General features: G+C 39.2%; 1 protein-coding gene across 1 annotated transcript in view; it reads left to right on the top strand.

Annotated features, from left to right (window-relative positions):
- Window positions 1-23,161, top strand: part of CNTNAP5 (contactin associated protein family member 5) — a 200,544-nt gene that overhangs the window by 36,714 nt on the left and 140,669 nt on the right. The window contains exon 4 of the mRNA XM_053983157.1: window positions 16,534-16,681. Coding sequence (XP_053839132.1) covers window positions 16,534-16,681 — 148 coding nt within the window. The remainder of the gene's footprint in view (window positions 1-16,533; window positions 16,682-23,161) is intronic.

Genomic DNA, 23,161 nt, shown 5'->3' with positions numbered 1-23,161 from the left:
ACACATCTGCAGGATGAGTGTGTGTTAGCCAAAGTTGCAGAAATGAAGACGGGGTCCTAAAAAGTCACATCTAGACATATGAAATCATATGAGTTAAAAGACTGAGTCTCAGTTTTGAACATTCTCATTGCCTTGTCTTTTTTCTTCAATTCTTTCACCTCTCAATCCTGTTGGATTATATGGACATAAATTTTATTTTTCTATTTACAAGTACAGGATTTATTCAACAGAAGATTGAATTTCTTAGGGTGTTTTACATAAATAAAACATTTTACTTCTGAGTTAAAAACAAACAAACAAAACCAAGCATTCCTGCTTGAAATAACAGAAATCTGTTTTAATTGATTGAAGGCAATTAACAAGATTTATTGCTCAACCCCCCTTCAATCCAGTTATGAATGGTTCATTTTGCAAGAGATAAATAAAGATGGTTTGTGAAGTTCCTGGTAGAACCTTGATTTGAGGTTATGATTTTGTAACAAATCATGACAGAGCAAAGCTATCAAATGGTACAGTCTGTCCTTTAAAGAGACCTCCAAGTCAGCTGGCAAAGCCTTTGTGATTTCTCTAAGGGGATAGAAATCTCTCAGTTTTATGGTAGTTCAGGCTGGGACTGGCTTAATCAACCTCACTGAAAGAGAAATTAATTAATAAATAATACATAATTAATGGGATCATCAGCACAGGTTATGTTGGTTTGTAACATGGGTCCAAAATCTTACAAGTCCACTTCAATTTAATTTTCTTTAATTGTCAGAGCTCACAGTTGGGTTTTCCTGGCCCTGTGTTGTTATTTCCTTCTTCTAGAGTGAGGCACAGATCAACTCACACATTGTCCTATGCACCAGACATGGAACTTGCTCTCTGCAGCACATGAAGGTGCTTGAAGCAGTTTGTATTCAGGGTGATCTGATTGTGCCTTGGGTTGTTACGCAAAGGAGGGGCAGAGTTTGTGATTTTTGACTCAACTGTGATGAAAACTGGTGGTTAGGGTGAATGAAATACACCCTTAGAAATACACCATGTCTTTTCTATCAACCTTTATGGTACAAAATGAAAGAAAGAAGAGTTTATCTGCTTCAAATGTTCAGTTCTCTTTTCCTTATAGATAATGGGAGCTCCCATGAATATAAGGAGTGTATCCTGGCCCTCCCGATTTCTGCCAGCTGTTCTCTGCTGGGTAGAGGAGGCTGGTAGTGTAGCTGTAAGGCCTGGAAGCTGGAGTGTTCCCCAGTTTGTCCCTCTCCATCTGTTTGGATTTGGAACTGGAAATAACATTTGGATTGAGAACCTTGGAGTAAGTCAGCAAATCCCCAAGAGCTGCCAAGAGAGGTGCTTCCTGGTGGCTGAGATAAAGCTCTGCATCTTGGAGATTTGGAGGATGAATAAGTGATTGTCCTTGCTGGGGTGCAGCTGAACTTGTCTAAGCCGTGGCAGAATAATGGCATAAAATCAGATGTATTAAAGAAAGGTGCTGCTTTTGTAGCATCAGTTTTGTCAAAATGTGATGGTGATGATGGATGAATCTTTGTGCATCCTCCCCACCCCACACACCCCCTCTCCCTTTCTGCTCTCTCTGATGGGCAGTGTTTCGGTTTGTCCCAACATAAGAACATGGGGTAGGTATTGCAGCATAATTAAAGTATTCCAGAGTTGGGGGAGCGTTGGGGGAGCTAAGATGTTCACAATTGACTTTGTGCACATTGGCTGGCATAAAGGTCTAAAATGCTGCTGGAAACTGGGCCACCTGGGCAAATTGGCAGCTTTTTGGGGAATCCCCCATGCCCTCACCCCCAGGAGGGACACCTGCAGGATACGTCCAGTCCAAAGATAATTTTTTTTTTTTTTTTTTTGTAAGAGCTGTCTGAAAATGCTCAAATAATAATCTTCAATTCTTTAATTCTGGATGAATTTGAGGCAGAAATGTCTGTTTAAAGTAATAAATGTATTCTGGGAAGTTAGGATGTCATTAAAATGAGCACTAACAATATCTTTTTTTCAGTAGTGTCCATTCAGATACTGGATCTTCCTAAATGAGATAAGAGTTTGTAAGGCTGGGTGGGTGGTTAGGAGGGAGGGGAAGGAAACTGATGGACCACGATACCAGGCCTGTGTTTGATCTCCAGATAACTTTGCAGTTCCTATCCCTGGTTCTGACCAGTCAAATTACGGATAAATTTTCTCTTTGAAAAACTACCTGTGTCAGTATTGGGTTTTCTGCTCAAGGAAAAGGATCATTTTTGGTGACATTTTTCAAAGAGAAACTTTGAAATTAAATTAGATTTTTATCATTTTTCAGAGTTCTCCTGTTCAGAATAGTTATTGGAAAATGAGCCAATGAATAAATAGTTCAGAAATAAAATTCGTTCGGTTTTTGCAGGTTTTTTTTCCCATTTATTCACAGTTTCCTATAAAATGTCACCAGCTTCAAATAAGAAATTTCCTTAATATGTTTCACTGGGGGAAAATAAATAGATGTTTTTCAACTCTTCTGTCAGCATATGCTTTGAGACACTGAATAATTATGAATCTCAATATACCCCTTTATCTAACAGCTTATATGTTTTATTAGTTTTGTGGTTTCTGAGGTTTTGTTTTTTTCTTTAGAGAGTTGGTGAAGAGATCAGTAAAATTTAGCAATGGATTTGACAATTCATATAGACAGACCTAGAAATCTGACAAGAAAACACATCTAGAAATCCCTAGTAAAATAAAAGCTACTGGGTCCACATGTTTTCTGAAAATTATTTTGGGGGTTTGGCTTTCATGTTCTAGTAAACATGAATAATAATTCCCCAATCTCCTGCTATGTCTGTTATTCATGATTTTATAGCTCCGTGTTGTATTCTACTTCAGACATAATTTTTTCAGGCTAAAAAATCCCTGTCTGTTTAATTTTTCAACATTCTGAAGATATTTAATATCATTGGCCTACTTTATGGCTGTTCTCTATATTTTTTTTCCAATTCAACTATATATTTGTGAAATGGAGAGACAAAAGCATCACAGTTTTTAAGTTGGGGGTCACATAACTGTTAATATATAAAGCAATTTCAGTGCTTTCTGGATGGCTGGCTCTCTTCTTTTTCTTGCAATTCCTAAAAACTTCTTTGGGTTTTTAGCCATTTTTAAGTCCAGAACTGATGTTTGGATCCAGCAGTTTACAAGGCTTCAGGATTCCTGAATGAGAGTAAAAGATTTTCAAGCTATTTCAGATGGCTTATGTGATGAGGATTATTTTGTTTGTGTGGTGTGGTGTTTTACATTTTCTGATCCTCTTTATTTTCCATTTGACTGCCTGGCCATTCTATATCAATCAGATCCTTGTGCAGCTTTTCAGTCAGTCTTTATTTTCACAAGCCAACAACTTTTGTGTTATCACCGAGTTGTGCTAGTTCTCTGTACTCTGTGTTTTCTTTGATATGACATTTAGGAAGCCAGAGTATCAGAATAGATCCCCAAAATTGCACATTTTATTTTGTCATATATGAGCTTGGTTTGGTTGGTTTTCTTCTTTCACTGGTTTTCAACAAATGTTGATGGATGTGCAAGTGCATGGCGTCAATTACAGCATCATTATCAATCCATAAACTGATTCCTTTGAAGGCTAATAATAAATCTGTAAGGTCTGTATTTCCTCTTAAAAAACAAGATGTCTTTTAGTCATTATATAATGATCTGCTTGTTTGTTTATTCTGATTTTTAAAATAATTTCTCATAATTCGTAAATTTATTTGTAAGTGGGTACCACGGTCTGTCTTAAAGCTTCTTAAAACATGCTCTTGTATTTGCCACCTTCTGTTTCTCTGCTAATGAAGTACATTCCCTTGATAGGATAGCCATCACAGCCAACAGTTGAGCAATTTTATACTGAATTTCTAAATTGTGGAAGAGTATTAACTGATCTTTGTGGATTTTCTCTGGTTTTTTTATTTGCTAATTAGGTACTTCAACTGAAAATAATTTTCTCACCCATAACTGAAAAAGAGCTTAGAGTTAGAAATACCCTAAGCTGTATCCTGTACTCTGCTCTCATGAAAAGAATTAATTCACCATCTCAGTGATGGCCTTGTCTTTTTCAAGGCTGTCTTGAAGCATTTTTATCAGTTTCTTTCTTTTCTTATCAAATGTTCGGAAAGGTATTAATTACTGGTTCTTATGCATTTTATCAAATTATTTAGAAATTTTAAAGGTCTGTGTTATGCTGGTATTCTGTACTTACATTTTTATTCTTTACTTGTGACCTCTTTAGAGGAAAGTCTTCCTACTTCAAATAGCTTCTCAGTCTCTGATTTTACCAGATGGTTTTTACTTCTTCCCTTTTAAAGAAATTTGTTTTCAGCAAAAGTGCTTTTGATTTATTTTAAATCTCCAATATGGTGACTTTAAAATACTTATATGGTTCTCAAAATAATTTATCCTGTTGTTACTTTTAATTTCTAACTAGCAAATTGTAGGTTTTATGTATTTTGTTTCTTGAAGTTAATCTCTGCTTTAAAATAATATTTTAGGTTTGTGTGTAGTTCTGTATTTATGTGTTGAATTACAATTTTGTGTGGACAGTGTTGCAGAGAAGCTCCTCTATAGCAGTGTTTTCATCCTGAGTGCTGGTTAAGTTTAAAGAGCCCATTGTGTCGTGGCGTGGGTACCTTGCCTGCCAACTCCAGCAATTATGCATTTCTGTTTTCTAAAATTTGGAGTTTAAAATCATAGGACAATTACACTCCCTATTCAGATACAGGCTTCTCTCTGCTTGTAGTTTTGGATCTTAATGCCTTATGTACCAGCAAATGAAATAACATCACGTGTTCATGTTTTTGGTAACCCAGACCTAACACACTAACGTGGAAGAATTTCAGTCCGTATGGATGTTAGAATGGTCAGTAGTAACTCATTGTCCCTTTTAGCTTCCAGCCTTTCTTTTAAACATAGCACCTTTCTTTACCAGTGTTTCCCACTGCATCCTTACAAACTCTGTACCCTTTACTGCCTCCTTGATGTGCCTGCTTTCCACTCGTATGTCTGCTGGGATGTGTTTTTGAACACACAAGGCATAACCCAGGCTAGTTACATTTCCAGAGTTAGCACATGTGCCTTTGACATAACCATAGAGACCTGTATTGACAGGCTCAGACTAAATTTCCTGAGGCTGTACTTTACTGGTTAAAATTAGTGCATTTTGTCCATTTCTCTCCTGTAATCAAGAGTAATCAATGGACTTTAGCACAATTCATTCCTCAGGAAGTCACATGAACACCTGTATGGGGAGAAATTGGACTCTTTGAAAACGCTAATCTGACACTCTCCAAGGATACCATATAATAAATGGTCAGGGAGCCTGTAGAAGTGCTGCATTTTCCTTTATTAATAATGTGTTGATTTACTGGTGTTTTAAGAAACTGCTGTCAAAGCCGTGTGTTCTCCACATGGGTACTGGTTCAGGTGTTCATTAATGCTGTACTGCAGAACGTACTGCAGAGCTGTGAGTTCAAATGTGCATGAGACTGTAGAATTGATGCAGAAGCACTTGAGGGTATATCAGTGTCTTTCTTTACTAGAAGTTAAATTTGTATATTTGCACAGTTCTGTTTGCCAGAGAACCAGCTCATCTTTGAAGACTGAACTGTGAACGTACATCCTAGCCCAGCTTATTATTCAGGCCTCGCTGTGTGCAAAGAGTTTGAAAAGAAATCCTGTAATAGGTTAATTTTCCTCTCTGTGGGTTGCATTGTCTAAAAACACTTGCTTCTTTCTTCCCTTCTTTGTTACTTTTCAAGGTGTAGCTACTCATACTACTTTCAAGATAAAAAGAAAAACACCTTAAGCACAATGCCTTCATCTTAATATTTGCAAAAGATGTTAGGTGTTCTTATTTCTTGTTCTAAAGATGAACTCTTTCATGGATACTATTCATGGATCCTTTCTTTCACCTATGATCAGGAGATAAAAAGAATAAAAGAGCCCTGTGTGCTAGATTTCACACCTCAGCAGAAGGGCTTGTTAAGGAGCTATTGATTTCCTCTCTCCTCAACTCCTTCCTCTTTTCCCATACTTCCCCCTCCTCCTCAACTCCCACCTCTTTTGCCATACTTAAATGGGAAATATTGATACCATTGGAGAGGCTTCTAAGATTTCTAGTTTTTAAGTGTTTGTCTAGCTATGATTTAAGGAAAATCATATGGAATGGAAAGGAAAAAGGGCAGCTTACAAAAAGCAGCATCACACACCTTGCTGTTAGAGAGTGCTGTTAGAGAGAAACAGGTTCTCTAGGATGATCCTCCTTGGGGAAAGGACAAGAATGAAACTCTTATTGAAGGTCCTAGGGACAGTTCAGTATGATGCATCCCAATTTGCACATTTACAGAAACATCTATTGCATCTCTTGTTGAAAGCAATTATTTCAACCTTCCTTCTCTTGTGTTCATTCAGATGGGGGTAATGCTCATTTCAGAATCTGAAGCGCTGAAATTTCAAACTCACTGAGAAGTTTCCATAATCTTCTAATTTCTAAAATAAAAGTAGTAGAACAGTTTTTATTGATGGTCTGATGTGATCTTGGGCCTGCCAAGTGTATCATGACGCCCCATATGTCCTACCATAAAAACAGTAACAGGTGTTATTTGCATGACAAAAAATTATACTTCAGAGTCAGAATTTCAGGCCTCCTCCTTGGATCACTAACAGAAAGTTACTTTTTATTTTGTGCTATAGTTTAAAGAACATCATGATCTTCAGAGCCTACTGCTGAGGTTTGGTGTGGTTGGCATAATGAAATGTGTGGTTGAAACTTAATGGGTAGACATGCATTTGGAAGACATTGCACATTTGCCTGCCAAGATGCTGAAAAAAGCTCATCTTACTTTATTGCAAGAGGAAGAGAAGTGGTTTCTTTAAGTTGCTTTAGTGTCCTCAAGATTAATTTAATGTGGTTCAGTGATGGACCTCAATGTGAAAGTGCAATGACAAGACTCAAATGTAGGATGCTGCAAGCATTACAGTAACGGTTTTGTAGGAGGAAAATATAACAATTAAATTTAGCCCTCCTGTGGTAGAGACAAGTCTGTGTAATTGACTGGGCCAAGACTATGGCTGATGTACATGAGCATGCTTTCACTGCTCTGAGGGGTGGGATTGTGGCTTCATTGCCACCCACAGTCTGAGTGTAGTCTCAGAGAATAGTCTGAGGGCCATACCAGGCTGGGAATTTTCCTGGAGATGTCCTTAACCCAGGCCCCAGGAAGGGTGCAGACTTCCATAAGAGAAGGATCTGTCCAGTGTATTGAACCCTCTGTTCCCCTGAGAAGGGAGTTGCCTACTACTATAACTTGTCTTTTCTTCCTTATGGAAGTTGCTATAGGGCATGGGGGAGGAGGGTATAACAAAAAATACGTGTGTAAGCACCTGCATTTCAGTGCTTTATAGAACACTGGAGAAAATCAAGCCTACCTATTTTTCTTCTTTCACAGGATATTACTTTACTGATCCAAATGCAAATGCTATGGAACCTTATAACAGCAAAATAATGTTAGATAATGAAGCACAGTATTCATCTGAGGTCACTGTTGCATGGAATAACTAACACCTCTCTGGTGTCATCTTGCTGGATCCGTCTGGCAAATTACAACCAGAGAGATACCGAATGTACAGCACCAGCTATTTAAATGTACTTTGATGAAGCTAAACACAGGGAATGTTCCCAGAGCTCCCCAACACTGCCAGACATAAACACATTCACTGCATTGTTAATCCCACTAATTTAATGTAAAGCATGAAGGTCTCTATGAGATTTATGTAGAACAGCTGAAATCTATGATTAGTGTTGGCAGCAGAAGAGCAGTTTCAGTCTGTTGGCTAAGGTTAATGTAGTCAAGGTACTAGGGAAATATTTATCCTTCTTGTGATTTAGTTTAAAATACTATCTTTATGTAGGATTGCCTTTAAGATAAAGTGAAGGAGGCTGAACAGAAGCAGGAATTAGCTGCCGACTTTTAGCTTAGACTTGTAATTTACAGGTTTAATTTTGCTGCTTGCTTCTTGCTTCTATTATTATTTATTTATGTAGCAGTGATGATATTAACAATGATAACAGCTTCACCTCCAGGTGCTCCAAAGACAAAGCTGATTCTAAAATCTAAAGATAGGGATCCATTCTCCATCAATGTAATGCAGTTTTGTGAGATGAAGCTTCACATATGTATGCAAAGGATGTCTCAGTACGGTAAGGTAATTGCACTTGGTTCACTGCTGGGAAGAAGAAGAAGGGCAACCTGCCCAACTACAGATTGGATCAGGCATTTGGGCTACATCTGTATGAGGAAATGGAAGAACACAGAGACCATTTTCTCATCCTGAGGTCAAGTGATGTAACTCGTGTATTATCCATTTGATAAATTTGCTTTTCTTTAAAAGAGATCACTGTACCCATGTTGCCTATTGGGAAAGGTCTCTGGCAGATACAGAATCTCAGACTTTGCCAAGATACAGTTTGGCAGACTCTGGAAACAGATTGACACTAATTCGAACTGTTTAAAGATCAAACTGTCCATTTCAGTATAGAAAGGTGGTACTGAACAAAGCAAGAAAATAAATTAGGATTTTCTAGGGGTGAATCAGAACAGGGGGAAAAAATGTGCAAAGGGTTAAGAAGTTCTCCGATACTTTGTTTCATTTTATTTGGTCTAAATAGAAGTGTTTCACTGTCCTTAAGGGACCCAAGAAACTTCATTTTTCTAATGTCACCATCATTACTCATATATTTTTTCATTTTGATACAGACTAATTTAGAAAAGAATATTATACAGATTGTCTCAATGGCTAGTCTTTTTTTTTTTTTTTTTTTTTTTTAATGTTTTTGCTTCCAAAATATTTTGATGATGTAAAAATGATGGGTTTTATTGGAAACACTGTGATCAGTTCTACCAACTGTCAGGAAAAGGATAATAAGCAGCATCCTTAATATAAATGTAGTTTACTTTGGGCAGTCATCTATCTGATGTTAATGATGTTGTTAACAGCATTTGTTCCTGTATTTGGAAAGCAACTAACCAGACAGAAAGGTATGAACGCAGTGTAATGGGGTGGATTAGCAGCAAATAACCTTCTCACTTGAGCAGATCATTTAGGGAAGTGATGAATTAGTATGGACCCTGATACATTATTGCATCTCCTCTCCCCTACTTGTACAGAAACTGCTGGTAGCTCAGAGGTGTCTAAATAAGGTTCAGGAGCCCAGGTGGACGCTGCATTGCTGGAGCACAGCAGTCAGCTCCTCAGTAAGTAACAAGTGTAATGCAGTCCCAGTAGGACTCCTGCTGGATCAGGAGTCATTTTAATCCTTGCTGTGTAGGGAAGTTTAACTACCTCTTTGTAGATGATTTTTTTTTCTGTTAAAGGGATGAGATGGAAAGCTGTCACTTCCTCAGATAATACGTTATGGGAGGAGAATTTTGACAGGTGCCTCTTCTATTCTTTCCCCCCTGCTCCTCCCTAATAGCAGCTCTGACAGTGTGCCAGGGGATATTGTTTCTGAGGTTATTGTCTGACAGTGTGCCAGGGGATATTATTTCTGAGGTTCTTGTCAAGGATGGGTGTTTCACAAAGAAAAATGTAACTGCTGTTGGGAAAGAAGAAACATAAGCAGAAATGAGGCTTCTTTTTATGAAGGTAGGATAGGGTTTAGACTGGCTTGAGTCATAGTATTGAAACTGGAAGCTGAAGCATGAGTCTGGAAACAGGCAAATCAGCTCAGAAGGCTGTTAACCAGAAATAACTGTTTACCTTTTGTCATGAAGACTATGGTGCATTTATAGGAAAGAGACATGAAGTGGAAAGAGATGCTCAGAGGTGATTGATGTGCTAAGTGGACACAACCTGCCCTCCAGCTTTTGGTCCCTGGACCAGGGTGACAGCTGTTTTCTCTTGGGCTCAGGCTGAAACCTGCTTAAATTGATGGAAAAATCTCCCATTTACTCTCCTAAGCAAGCAAGTTCCTCCAAGTAAATTTACTTTGTTTCTACAGAAGGTTTGAAAGAATACTGAAATAAAATTTAACTTGCCTTTTGAGAAAATAGAGGTAGGAAAGCAAAGTACTTAGGTTTGCCATCCATGTACCAAATGTAGCTGTGTGGTATTGAAAACAGATCTCTAAACTTCAGCTCTTAAAGGAGCTGGGCAGTCCTCCTTGTCATCCTTTCCTTCTCCCCATGGTCTTGCCCCCTCTAACAGAAAAAAAAGAAAATTAAGGCCAGATGCTGAAAGAAAACAACTCCCTGCTGTGAACTCCTGAGCTGGGCAGCTGCACTGAACTCACCCTCCAAACAAGGAGGAGCTTTTCGCAGCTCCCAGTCTGGTCACAGGGCAATGGAGATGACAGCAATGCAATTTCACTGTGTTGCTTTGTGACAAGATATTAACAGTTCTGGCCTGACGTGTTAGGCAGGACTTTTTCCATTACATAAGCAAAGCAACGTTTTTCACCGCTGGCATTCACAGGATGCAGAAAATGGTAAAATGTGAAAAAAACCCAAACATTTAGACTTTGAAATCATATTTTAGTTTTTATATCTTTTTGTGTTTTAGGGCTGAGCTGAGGTGAAAGGGACGAGTTTCTACAATTGCGTGAACTGAGAGTTACTTTTGTTTTGCAGCAGAAACTAAATGTATTTTTTAATTTTCATTGTTGCAGAAATTTGTGGCCACAAACCTTTCCAGGCCTAAGGTGCAGCTAGCAAACACTGATGCAGTATAATTTTTCTGTGAAAAGATACCCTGTAGCATCCCATTAAAATCAGAGGGTGCTGTATTTCCATATGGTGTGTTTATGGCAGTAATGTCCTTGTCATGGTAGCCCTTGGTCTCTTCCACATATACAAGCAGAGACCTAGGACCCCTGCCATAACTTGGTTTTAGTCACTCGCTTCCTCCAAACCTGGATTTAGTACCCACACCTAATAGCCCCACTGAGTTGCAGTCCAGGTAAGACAAACTTCAGCAGAACTGAAATCCCTTTGGAGAAGGTAAAAGTCAGAGTTTGTTCCAGCCTGAAAAAAATGTGAAAAGCTAGGCAATGCTTTCTCCTTCTTCTTTCATATTTTCATGTTGTTTCTTCATTGCAAATTCATTCTTTCCTTAAAGTGCATGTACACTCAAGTACTTGGGAGTCATTCCCCAGGAAGTATGTTCTGTATCACAGCTCAAACTCCTACCTCATGATCTTTCTCATCTGGCTATGGAAGTTTAAAGGGGAGAATGACATTGTTTTACTCATAAGTTCTGGGATTTATGAGAGTCTTAGCTGCTTTTTGTCTCCCTTTGGTTCCCTCACTAAGCTCTGGATAGCTTGCATCAAGTGCCCTCTTGTCCTTGTTCTTCAGGCACTGGAGACAGCACACTCTGATGTCACAAGTGAGATTTGAAGGTGGAGTGCTCTTTTCTGTGCTTGTATTTCTTTTACTGAAGGTTGAAATGTTGTAAATTGCTAACATCTGTGTTGTATGCCCTCTGCACATATATAATCTGATTATTTCTTTCCCCTCAATTCAGCTCATCAGAGTTACTTTGGCAGAAATGAGAGTTTTTCATATGTCTTAAAATACCTCCCTTAGAAGGTAGTTAACCTCAGGTCTGCCTGCTCACCATACAGGGCTGAGGATTGTGCCGATGTTGCTGCTTGCATACTCATTATGAGCCCATCCCATTACCATCTAACAAAGTGGGAGAGCAGAATGTATTCAGCAGAGCCATTACAGGAACCACCTTCTGCAAGTCTGTAAATAAGTTGCCATTTGGTGTGCAGAGAGTTCATGCTGGAGGAGGCTGAGATAAAGTCCTGCATCTGATCTTATCTTTTGAATTAACAAGGATTTCATGAGCAGACACTGCACCCAATTTCCACTTGACTGTTGGGAGGTGGAGACCAGTCTAAGAGTTTGGCCAAAGGATGATCTAAAGCTCATCAAGTCTCACTGGTATGATCTGGCATAGCTCTGAATTAATGCATGAGGTAAAGAAATAAATATATGCTTTCAGGGTTATCAAACAACTGTCCTATTTCACCACAGTTGTGTGACATTTTCCTGAAAATTCCCTTTCCACAATGCCCTTGAAAAGCTTTGGGGATCCCTCTGAATGGAAGAGTTGTTAAAATAGCCCATTTAGTTGGATCATTGTTTTTACTGAGGGACTCCTCCATGCAAATTCCAGGCAACAACAGCAGTTTTGAGGTTTATGCTTCTTTTCAAAATTTTCTTTTTCATTTAAACTGGAATTCCATTTTGTCCTTTTCACTATAATCCATGAACTAGGTGAGCTGAGCGTTGGGAGGAGCACTGTGTATGCTTGTCTCATTGCCATTCTTCCCTGCGTGCTGGCAGCTGCTGCCCAAGAGGCAGCACTGAGCCGGCTGGACCCTGCTCCAAACCACTGCAGCTGCTCTCCCCTCACCTTTTCATGCCAGTGGGACCTGCCTTTGCTGGCTCATAAAAAAGCTTCATAAAATATTACTGTGGTGCTGTGGTCTGTGTCACAGCAGAGCACCGTGCAGCCAGGCATTGTGAGAACAAGCCTGGTCTGAGGGGCAGCCCTGGCCAGCTGTTAACCTTGCTGCCACTGGCACTAGGGAAAAGCTTTTGCCTTCAAGAAGCTGGTGGCAAAATCTGGCACTAATGGAGCTCTTTGATTTATAAGCCCCATAGAATGCCAGAGGCAGAATTTCCCATGTAAATCATCCGTCTGTTGTGTTTACAGGGCTTCTTAAAAGACACAGATTGAAGGGTTGTGCTCCCTCCCAGAGCAACTGTGTTGCATGGGAAATGCAAGTGCTTTGTTTTCTGCACTTGTTTGTCATTTTGGTCCTGGGAATTAATCCTTATCAACAACAAGTTGTAATAGAGGCCATTTCTCAAGAGGACTTCTGCCATTCTCACCAATAGGTTTACTGTTAATCAATATTTGAACCTCCAGGGCTGTGAAATCTGGTACTGCATCCTAGTTTCATCTCCTTTAATAGATGGATTTTTTTCTGTGTCAGCTGTGGGTCTTAAGTTTTCAAGTGACCGTCTGTGGCAATTGGTATTATTCAATCAATGGTCTACAGCCCACAGGTGGTCCATAAAGCATCAAAAGGTGATCTGTATAGCGGTGGGAGTTGGAAGGGAAAATCAGAGCAATCCTGAAGGCACACACACAGTGATGCCCCGTCAGTAGCAGCAAGCAGGGATGTGCCAGCAGCACACAGAACCATCTCGTAGGCACAGATCAATGGGTACAGCATTGCCGTGGATTTCCTTTCTCCAAAAGGCTCATTAACTCTTTGCTTATTCGAGGAGATTGAGAAAAAAAAGCGCTGTAAGGGCGGTATTGGACCTCTGAATAGTGTATTTTTACCACTGTGGCTCTTTCAGTGTGGGAAGAATTTTTTTGCATAGTCACCCATCAGGTTTGGAGTGAACTAACTGATCTGGAGGCTGGATGTGAATAATTCTGGCTCTTGCTTGAGGTGTTGAGGGAAGATCCCTAGCAGAGATGCCAGCAGGTAGGCAGCGAGATCAGCTTGCAGGGGGAGTGGTAGAGCTGTGAGTCTTTTCCCTGGCAAAACCATAGCCTCCTTGATGGCACAGTCCCTAAAGTCTGCTGGACACCTGAGCTTGTTTCACAGTATTAAGGTGTACTTTTTCTTTTGTCTCTTACTTTTCACCTTTACTTTCACTCTAGTCACTGCATTTTAAGCTTTTCTTCACAATTGGGAGGACTAGAAACCCTCTGTTCCCCCTTTGTTATTTTTCTTCTTTCTTTTTTATCTTATTAAAGGTGAGACATTTACATAATCACAGGACTCCAAGGACATGAGCCTTTGGAGTGAACAAACAGAAAGCAAGAGTCTCCTTTATGCATTAAGATACTTATATCCATAAGTGTCTTATTAAAAATATGAGGACTGCCATGGCTGTGATTGTGAGGCTTACTCTCTACTGATTGTTTCATTACTGAGAAGAACAAGATTTTTTCAATTGAAATATTAGGAAAAAAGTCTCTGAAAGACTCTCTGCTGGAATTTGAAATTGGTTCCTGTGTGAAAAACAGTATAAATAAGATCAGGACATATAGAACTACTGTTTGTTCCACTCCTCAAAACATATCTGCTGTATTTGGTTAACTTTGAATTAACATCAACAAGAATCTCCATTAAAAAAATAATATAGCTTAATTTGAGAGGTTAGTTAACTGTCACATAATATTTGTAGCAAACAAGACCTTGTGCATAAAAAGTTCAGAAGTAGAGGTATAAGAAAAGCAAAGCTTTGAGGACAACTGGGATAACCAAATTTTTCCCCTTTTCAGCCTGATAAGCTCCTAGTGGAAATAATTTTACAGATCTGTAATGGATTAACCCCAACCATTACCTGAGCCCCACACAGCTGCTCACTCTCCCTCTGTGGGATGGGGGAGAAAATTGTAAGATTAAACATGAGAAAACTCATGAGTTGAGATAAAGACAATTTAATGGGTAAAGCAAAAACCACCCACACTTTTGCAAGCAAAAGAAGGAGTTCATTCTCAACTTCCCAAGGGCAGAGAGGTGTTCAGCCATTCCCAGGACAGCCAGGCTCCATCACACGTAATGATGACTTGGGAATACAAATTCCATCACTCCGAACATCCCCCTGTCCTTCTTCCCCCAGCTCTCTGTGCTGTGCTGTATGCTGCCAATGGGATGGGGTATCCCAGTGGCCAGCTGGGGTGACCCCAGCTGGCTGTGACCTCTCCCATCTTCCCATGCCCTCCAGTCTCCTCACTGGTGGGATGAGGAGCAGAAGAGTCACTGACTGTGCAAGCACTGCTTGGCAATAACTAAATCATCTCTGTATTATCAACACTGTTTCCAGCACAAATCTAAAACACAGCCCCATACAAACTACTGTGAAGGAAATTAACTACACTTCAGCCAAAACCAGCGCATGATCACCAGTTTTGAAGGGTGGTTTTTCAAAGAGGTAACTGAGATTGTGAGAGATCATTTCAGTAATATTGTTCATCTTCAGAGGCAGGCAATAACAGCAATGAAATGCAAAGAATGTTTTAGGAAGGGAGATATATGTAGTCTTTTGCATTCATGACTGGGTGGAAAATAAGGCCTATTGTATATAAAAGAGAATTTCCCCAAGTTACAGTTTTTAAGGTGAAATGAAATAAACAAAGTATGGTTGCAAAGGATTGTGCCTTAGAAATGTTCCAGAATATTGTTTATTTAATATATAGTTCCAATAAAACAGTTGAATGCTGAGTTTAGTAAAACAAGAATACACTGAATTTGAGGTTTTACACCATCTATAATAACATTTGGAAAAATGTTGGAATGCTTGTATTTGAGGAAAAAAAATCGAGTGGATATAAACCCCTAATCTCTTTAACACATCCTTCAACCATCAAAATGAATTGTAAGTGTGCTTTAATGGGCTTATTCCAATTTTGCTCACAATTACATTGTGTAGGTGAATGGTGCCACTTTTTGAACTGCAGAAGCATGTTAAACTGGTACAACTTTTTGTGATGAAATTTTATGCCTACAAAATGCAGGACCTCTTTTAAAAATATGGCTCTCCTGTGAGATTATGTTTTTGTATGTTCTCTCTTTGCTTTTCATGTTTTACAAAACTGTTAGCTTCAAATTTCAATCCTAGCTGAATTACTGAAATGTTCTGAGGATTGCAAGAAGTCTGTGATATTCCTGGGCTAATATTACAGATAAGGGTGTAAAAATGAATTGAAAATGCTTCAGGCAGGAATACAGCCTTGGAAGTTTTTCTGAAGGTTTGTCTGTAAAATCCCTCGGTCATTCTTCATCCATGAGAGAATTTCCTCTTGTTGAGTTGTAATTCTGACTAGGGCCATTAATTTTGGCTTGCTGTTGCTGGCAATTAATTAAATAGGTAAGGAAAGAAATTAAATTATTATGTTTGCATACTTTAACTCTCTTGGATGCAAAACACAGTCAAAATGCTGATTCTCCTGTGTACTTACTCAGGCTTTTATCTCTTCCTGTTCCTTGCTTGAGTTTTCTGTTGGGTATCTGGAAGTACACTGTCCTGTTCTTCTTCCCAGACTCTCAAGAACTTCAGTGGCTTGTGTCTATCATTTAGTGCTTCCGTGAGTGCACCAAAGGCTAAATCAAGCCCTGTCCTTCACTGTGCTGACAGCACTGTGACTATTTTAGGGGTTGATGGAGCATTACAGTGTATGGGAATAGCCTGGGTTAGGAGAAATTGTGCAGCATCTTCAGTATCATCTCCATCTACAACCTGCTATTTTAACTCTGTGTATACATCCCCCCACTCTGCTGAAGTGCTGCTGTCTCCCTTGTTTCCCTTCATAAGAGATGCAGCAATTAGCAGAAAACTTGACAATCAATTTAAATACTTTTAAGTAATTTTTGAGACTAAGAATTGTGAAGAGGGAGGACAGTTCACAGCTTTTGTTCAGAGTGCTGCATTCCCCTCTTGTTGCTTAATGTCTCACCAAGGCTCTTTGTCCTTCCAGGTTTTCACAGGGAACAGCAATGCTGACAGTGTGGTTCACCATAAACTGCTGCACTCCATGAAAGCTCGATTCCTGCGCTTCATCCCCCTGAAGTGGAATGTTGGTGGGCGGATAGGACTGAGAGTTGAGGTCTTCGGCTGCTCTTACAGTAAGTGGCTGCATCTTAACCCACATTTTGTCAAAGAGCTTTTACTTGGTGCTGGTGGTGCTGTGGAAGGAGTGCAGTAAAAATTTTATGAGTTAAAACGTAGCATGAAACACATTGTCGTTGTTTATTTTTTCCAGCAGTTGTTCTTGCTTTTCTGCCCAGGGATGTGCTGCCCATCTCACTCAGCAATTTGCTGCTTCTGGGAGTGCCAGGCAGTCAGATGCTGCAAAACCTTCTGCCCACTGGAGGTCACAAAGATAATTGGGAGCTTTATAGGGCTGTATTTGCCTAAAGAGTTCATTTGTGAGTTTAAGGCAAGTTACCTAGTTGTGAAGTGCTGTGGATTCTGCAGCTCTGGTTGTGTTTGGGGCTGATGACTTTATAGCTTCAGAGTGCAGAGAACCTGTCTGCTGATTTAATTGCCTTTACACAACAGCTTTCTTTGGCCACTCTTAACATGAGATGGTCTTTGAAGATATGATCTGTAGTGTTTTGGGCTTTGGAGCAGCCTGCAAATGTTGCTGGCTTGGGGTGTTTTGGTGACAAATCTTGTCGTAGTGCTGCAGACTGTGGCAGACTATGGATGTAAGGCAAAAGGATTGATGCTGCTCCATTGCAGAAAATGGAAGTCCACTCATGAGGAAATACAAGTCCAATATTTGTTTCTCAGGTGACTTTGTGTTCATTTTTCTGACTTGAGATGCTGCTGGAAATGGGGGAGATTTTATTGTGGAGAGTTCAGGGGATTGCCAGCATTTTTCTGATAAATTCAGCATGGTATGGCACAAGTGAACATCATGTGACACCACTGTACTCGTTCATCTCCCCATTTAGCTTAAGTCCTTATCTGTTCCTTAGATAATGGGCTGTATCAGAATAAGCATGAAAACTATTTGGGAGACAACCTAAATTTATCTAGGCTAAATGAAAGAAGAGTTTATTAAACTTTTTCATTCACATGTTCCCACTGAACAAAGGCACAACTCCAGGACTCTCTGGGGCCTTGTCACTGCACATGGATCTTAGGACTGCTTCACATGGTTTCACAGGAAGATTCCTATGGTCTCTATATAGGTCTATCACATCTATTCAGCTTCTCCTAGATGCTGTTTCTCCACCTGCACAGGCACTGTGGACTGACCTACAACTGCCTGGTCTTGATGCACAGTCATTAGGGCAAGAGACCTTTGTGAGGTATATTAGTGAACATGTAAACTGAAATCTGAAATTCAAAATCAACTGCCTTTGGTGACATAATTCTGAAACAGCCAGCTAATCTCTTTTCAAGAGCTTCTTCTTCCAAACCTCTGCAGTAAAGAGTATAGTCCAAACAGTTGTTTAACAGCTAGAACTTGACCTTTGGGAAGATTGAAACTTTTGTGGCTGTTTTTTCTTTTTGATGGTAGTCCATGTGATGTACTATATGAGCACTACTTTCTTGTCAGACTGTGGTTGTATTTTCTATGAAACAAAGATTTCAGAATCACTTGTAGGCTGAGCTGCCTTGTGTTATCATCTAAGTCTTCGTCTTTGTCCTGTACCCTGCAGTTGCAGGAAATAAAAGTGCTTATGCAGAATTAAGGTATGAGATTAAAGTGAGCCAGAAAAGAAATAAAGGGATTCATAAAACTTTTACAGGGTGTTGAAATATTAATTCCATTTAGAGAAATGTGCCATTCATATTTCTCTCTGGCAAATTGCATATGGCAAGCAATACCTGTCTACAAGTTGTGCTTGTATAGTTTTACTGATTTGGCTACTCCTAACCCAGACACACCAGCACTGTACGAAAGATGTTTGATCATTTATAAAATGTCATCTTTAGTGGTATACTGACAGAATATCTGCTGCAGATCCTGAGCTGGTGTACAACTACATAACTGCATTTTCTAAAGCTGATAGCAGACAAACTCATGCACTATGTTCAGCTGTAACATAAAAATATTAATAATCTAGGAAAAAAAAATTAAATTACCAAGCTTAAGTTTCTAGAGACAGACTGTTGAACAAACCAGGAAAGAAACTGAACTAGAAGAACAAATATATTGAATGTGCATCATCATCATGCATGTGTCTGTATGCATATGAAAGAAGGGAAGTGATGCTGAGAGTAGAAACAGCATCAGGTGATACAAATCCATCTCTAAGAGCCACTTATGGGTTCTCTGCCGCCTTCTTAGGTTAATGTGATGGTCTTGTGGCAGCAGAAGGCTCTGTTATATAATTTTTGGTGTATGACTCTCCTGTACAGTATTGTCTGCTCAAGTGGCCCCAGGAACACAATCTTGTGCTAACTTTTGCAAGTGCAGCTTTCATGATGACTGTTTAGTAGGGGGCACATGAAAGGCATCAGGTCTTGTAGGTCACCTGCCAGGTGACACATTGCCAGAACACAGCAACAAAACATACTGAGGAATCCTGCTGTGTGCACTGGATGCCAAAGTGGGTAACTTAGCCTGTGATGGTTACGTTTGTGTGCTGCTGCTGAATGGCACTTGCTGTTGTTTGTTGCTTCTGCTAGAAATAATTTACTAGGAATTTATTCCTCAAGTCTCCCTGTCAAACAAAAGAACTTTCATTTTTTGTCTTTTTTTTTTTTCCTTCTTCCCTTTTTCTTTTCACCCTCTGTTTGGCTGCCAGTTGATATTGTTTCTTTGGAAAAATAAAAAAATGTTTTGAACAGAAAAGCTATTTCAGATGATGAGTGTACCTGATCCTATCCTGTACATATTGAAGTTCCTATGAATAAAGGACTCCAAGGCCATCATATAAGCTGTAATTCACAGATAGCCTGCTAAATGTTTACTTTCTTCAGAAAGTATCTATTTAAATGAAAATTGATTACATTTTTTTAAAATTCCTGTAAATATCTCATCTGGTATCCTCAAAATAGGCACTGAAATAGGAAGGAGATGATGATCTGAAAACATACATTAATGTTTCCTGTTCAGAAAAAGATTGATGATGAGTTCTGTGGAAAGTTCCATGCAAGCCCTTGCTATCCCTTTGCAGCAGTGGCTCCAGCAGTGTATTTGTAACAGATAAGCAGAGCTGCAGCAGAGGACATGCTCAGACAAATGGCAAACCAATTGCTTTTGATGCTGGAGGTGGCAAGGGGCAAGAAGTGTATCTTTATACTTGGGAAAAGTCTTGTAAGCTTAGCACAAGAAAAAAGAAAATTGCTGGTACAATTGCTTTCATAGGATAAGATTTATAGCTGCATTGAAGATGCTGATCATATTCTATAACTGGTTAACAGCCCAAGGTGCATCAGCAGAATTGGGTGTATGTGCAGTTAACAGGCTGGGATACCACAGGAGAAACAATGATAGGGTGTGAGACAGGGTGTCTTCTGAGAGCAGAATTCTTCATTTGTAGTTCGGGACTCTGATTTCTCATATTTTGCTGTCATTCCTTTGGGGAATATGATCTGATATTGTGCCTTTTTATTAAATGATATTTTTACTGCATTCTTTTTCTCTCTTTGTTTTCTCTCTTTTTTTTTTTTTTTTTTCTTTTCCCCCCACCTTCCTTCATCCTCTCCTTTGTCTTCCTATGAGATAGAAAATAACTCATTGCAGAGAACTGCTTAATGTCTGATGGTCATTGACCAGTTGTGTTTGTAATCAAATGCACAAGGTAAAAACCCAAATGATTGCTTACCCGAATGAAGCAGAGATTTTTGGTAGGGATAAAGCTGCATGGCAGACCAGTCACCTCTGAAGTAGTCATCCACATTCATCCCTTGGGTTGCACATCTGAGAGGGAGGTGGGCATGGCTTTAGGGTCATTCAAGCCAGTAAGCTGTGACTGGCCAGGGGACACGTGTTCAGACCAGGAGTTGTCCTCTTCCCTTCTGCCAGGAGTTAAAGATTCCGTTCACTGGTGCAAGTGCAAGACTGAAAGTTCCCATCTCACATGGCAACTGTTCCTAGAGTGATTCTTGGTTTAGAATATCTTTGTTAAGTAAGGAGGAGGAAGGAGTTTCTTCTTGAGTATGGCTGTATATCCTCTCTGCTGCTGGGAGCAGATTGCTGCATGAGTAAGCTCTGTGCTCTCATACTGCTGCCAGCCTGTCAACAGCCTTGTTGATGAGGACAATGTAGAGAAGAGCCCAGAATGAGTAAAGTCTGTCATCAAGGGAGCATAAGAACACCAGCAGGCAGTGCAGGATGAAATCACATGTTGTGTTTTAGTCTGTTATTACTACAGATTTTCTGAGACTTGAAACATTTTGGATCCTCGTTCTCTTGCTGCAAGAGGGCTATGGACATACATGGACTAAATAAACACTAAGCAAACGCTAAGCAGGTTTTCTGGAGTGGCTGTTTTTAACAGGAACCAACGATTTGTTGTCATGCAAACTGCCACTAATGACTTTTGGCTGCCAGTGTTAGCATTTATTTGACATATTCTCGTTTCATTCAGGGCTATTTATTGGCCAATGTGCTCACAACTGATAATTAGTGGAGCAGAGCTTTTCAGAAACAAGTTTTCCTTTGTGATATACTCTGTAAATGTCAGTAGTAGAGCTCTTCAAGAAATCATGTTATGCTGTGGCTTAGTGGAGAGTTAAGAACAAGAACTGAAGTGTGAATTCAGACTGGCTGGAGCCTTGGATCTTAGGAAAAAAATGTAAAAAGGGCCAATTTTTGAGCAGCAATGAATCAGTGCAACCTTGCTCTTGCAGTACCTTTGGTTTTCAGAGCTAGGAGAAAAATCAACTTTAGTTGCAAAATGCTCTGAAAATCAAAGACTAAATTCTTTATAAGCTATTTCCTAATTGTTGCCTGTGTTGAAATGAAACCATTTTTATAAGACACTTGTGATTTACTTTAACCAAATTGTAGTATTTAATGTAGTTAATGGAAATTCACAAGAACTAAACTACCAATTTAATTCCCTTTATAGAAACTGGCAGTCAAGGTGTCAATAGAGAGAAGTCAGCAATTCTGAAGAAGCTGTTTCATAACACCTAATTCAGAAGTTAAAAACAGATGGCAGGAATACTTTTGTATTTGTGATAATTCTTAAACTAGCAACTGTTCCACAAATGATGGGAAACAGCCTGTTATAATTCTGACATCAGAGATAAGAAGTTGGTCTTAGTTTATTCAAGAGTGAATTTTCCCCAGGACTGAGTTTCTTTGTTGTTTTATTCTCATTAAAAAAATCAGTTGCCTTCTGATTTGGAATGAAGTTGGCCATGGAGTTACAGAATTTTGCATCAAATTGAAACGTTGTGCTCCCTGCAAGTTTGTAAGCGTGCCATCAAACTTCTGTACAAACTGTCATACTGACAGGCAGAAATTTTCATGGTAGTTTCCATGGTAACAAATCGTTAGCAGCTGTTTTATTTTCTGAGCTTTTAATAGTTTTTAATTGCAAACCTCTTTAAGAAAGAAAAAAAAGGTTAACCCCCCCCCCAGCTCTTATTAGTTTTGGTTTTTAAAAAGGAGCAGATGAAACTAGTGTTAATGCTTAAAAGGCTAAAAGAGCTCTCAATGCAGTTTAGGTGACTTAAATTACTGATTTGAATCACGATACAGTTGCTGACTGGAAGTCTTGATCATATGAAGTCTTGATCTCAGTTATTTTTTAGAAGAAAATAGAAAACTGATAGCTTTGGTTTATCATTGAAATGTATGGTTTGCAAAGAAAGTCTACATTCTTTCTTCTTGGGCACTAGAAAGGTGTTACATGTCTTTGTGCGTGTGCCTCAGTAGTTATGTAGCTTAGTAAACCTCTGTTGAAATTCTTCATTGTCTGGTATTATTAATTCTTAATATTTTTCTTAACAACAAAAAATACCAATTGACAAAATTGATACTTTATTCATAAATCATGTCAAATTGCAGTTGGATAGAAATTGGAATTGAAGTAATCTATGTCAGTCAGATGTTTGTGTAAAAGAGATTAGTTAAAAGTACTTAAAGCTACCTGAAATATTCTGGTTATAGATACATTTAAAATTTTGTTTAAAAATATGTTTTGCTTAGAAGACTACTTTCTAAAGTAGAGAGAGTACTGCAGGCAGCTGCTGCTGCCAAAGAAAATATTAATTGCAAGTGAGGAACAGAAAGCTTGTTTCCTACCAGAATGATTGGGATTTTAGAGGCTAGCTAAAGGGGAAAATATGTTTCTAATAGGATTTTCAAAGGTGTATAATCAGTTTAGATGCCCAGTTCCCATGAAATCTCTTCAAAAGCTTTTTGAATTGATACTTGACTATTCCTGCCAGCCTAGTTAATTTGCATGCAGAAATATGGCTGATAAATGCCCATCTCAAGCAAGCAGCCAGCCCTCGGAGGCTGAGGGGATCCTTATCAGAATGCAGAGGTGGATGCAGGCATGGCTGACATGCAGGAACAGCTCAACAGACACTTGTGAAGCTACAAAAGTGGAGTACTGAAGTGTTCAAAGTAATGAATAACATCCTGAATGCATTTGAGATGAACAGCAAATGTGGCAAGGGATGTT

This window comes from Vidua macroura, chromosome 7 (genome assembly GCF_024509145.1).
Source record: "Vidua macroura isolate BioBank_ID:100142 chromosome 7, ASM2450914v1, whole genome shotgun sequence".
Taxonomy (NCBI): Eukaryota; Metazoa; Chordata; class Aves; order Passeriformes; family Viduidae; genus Vidua; species Vidua macroura.
This window is presented reverse-complemented; position numbering and strand designations above follow the sequence as displayed.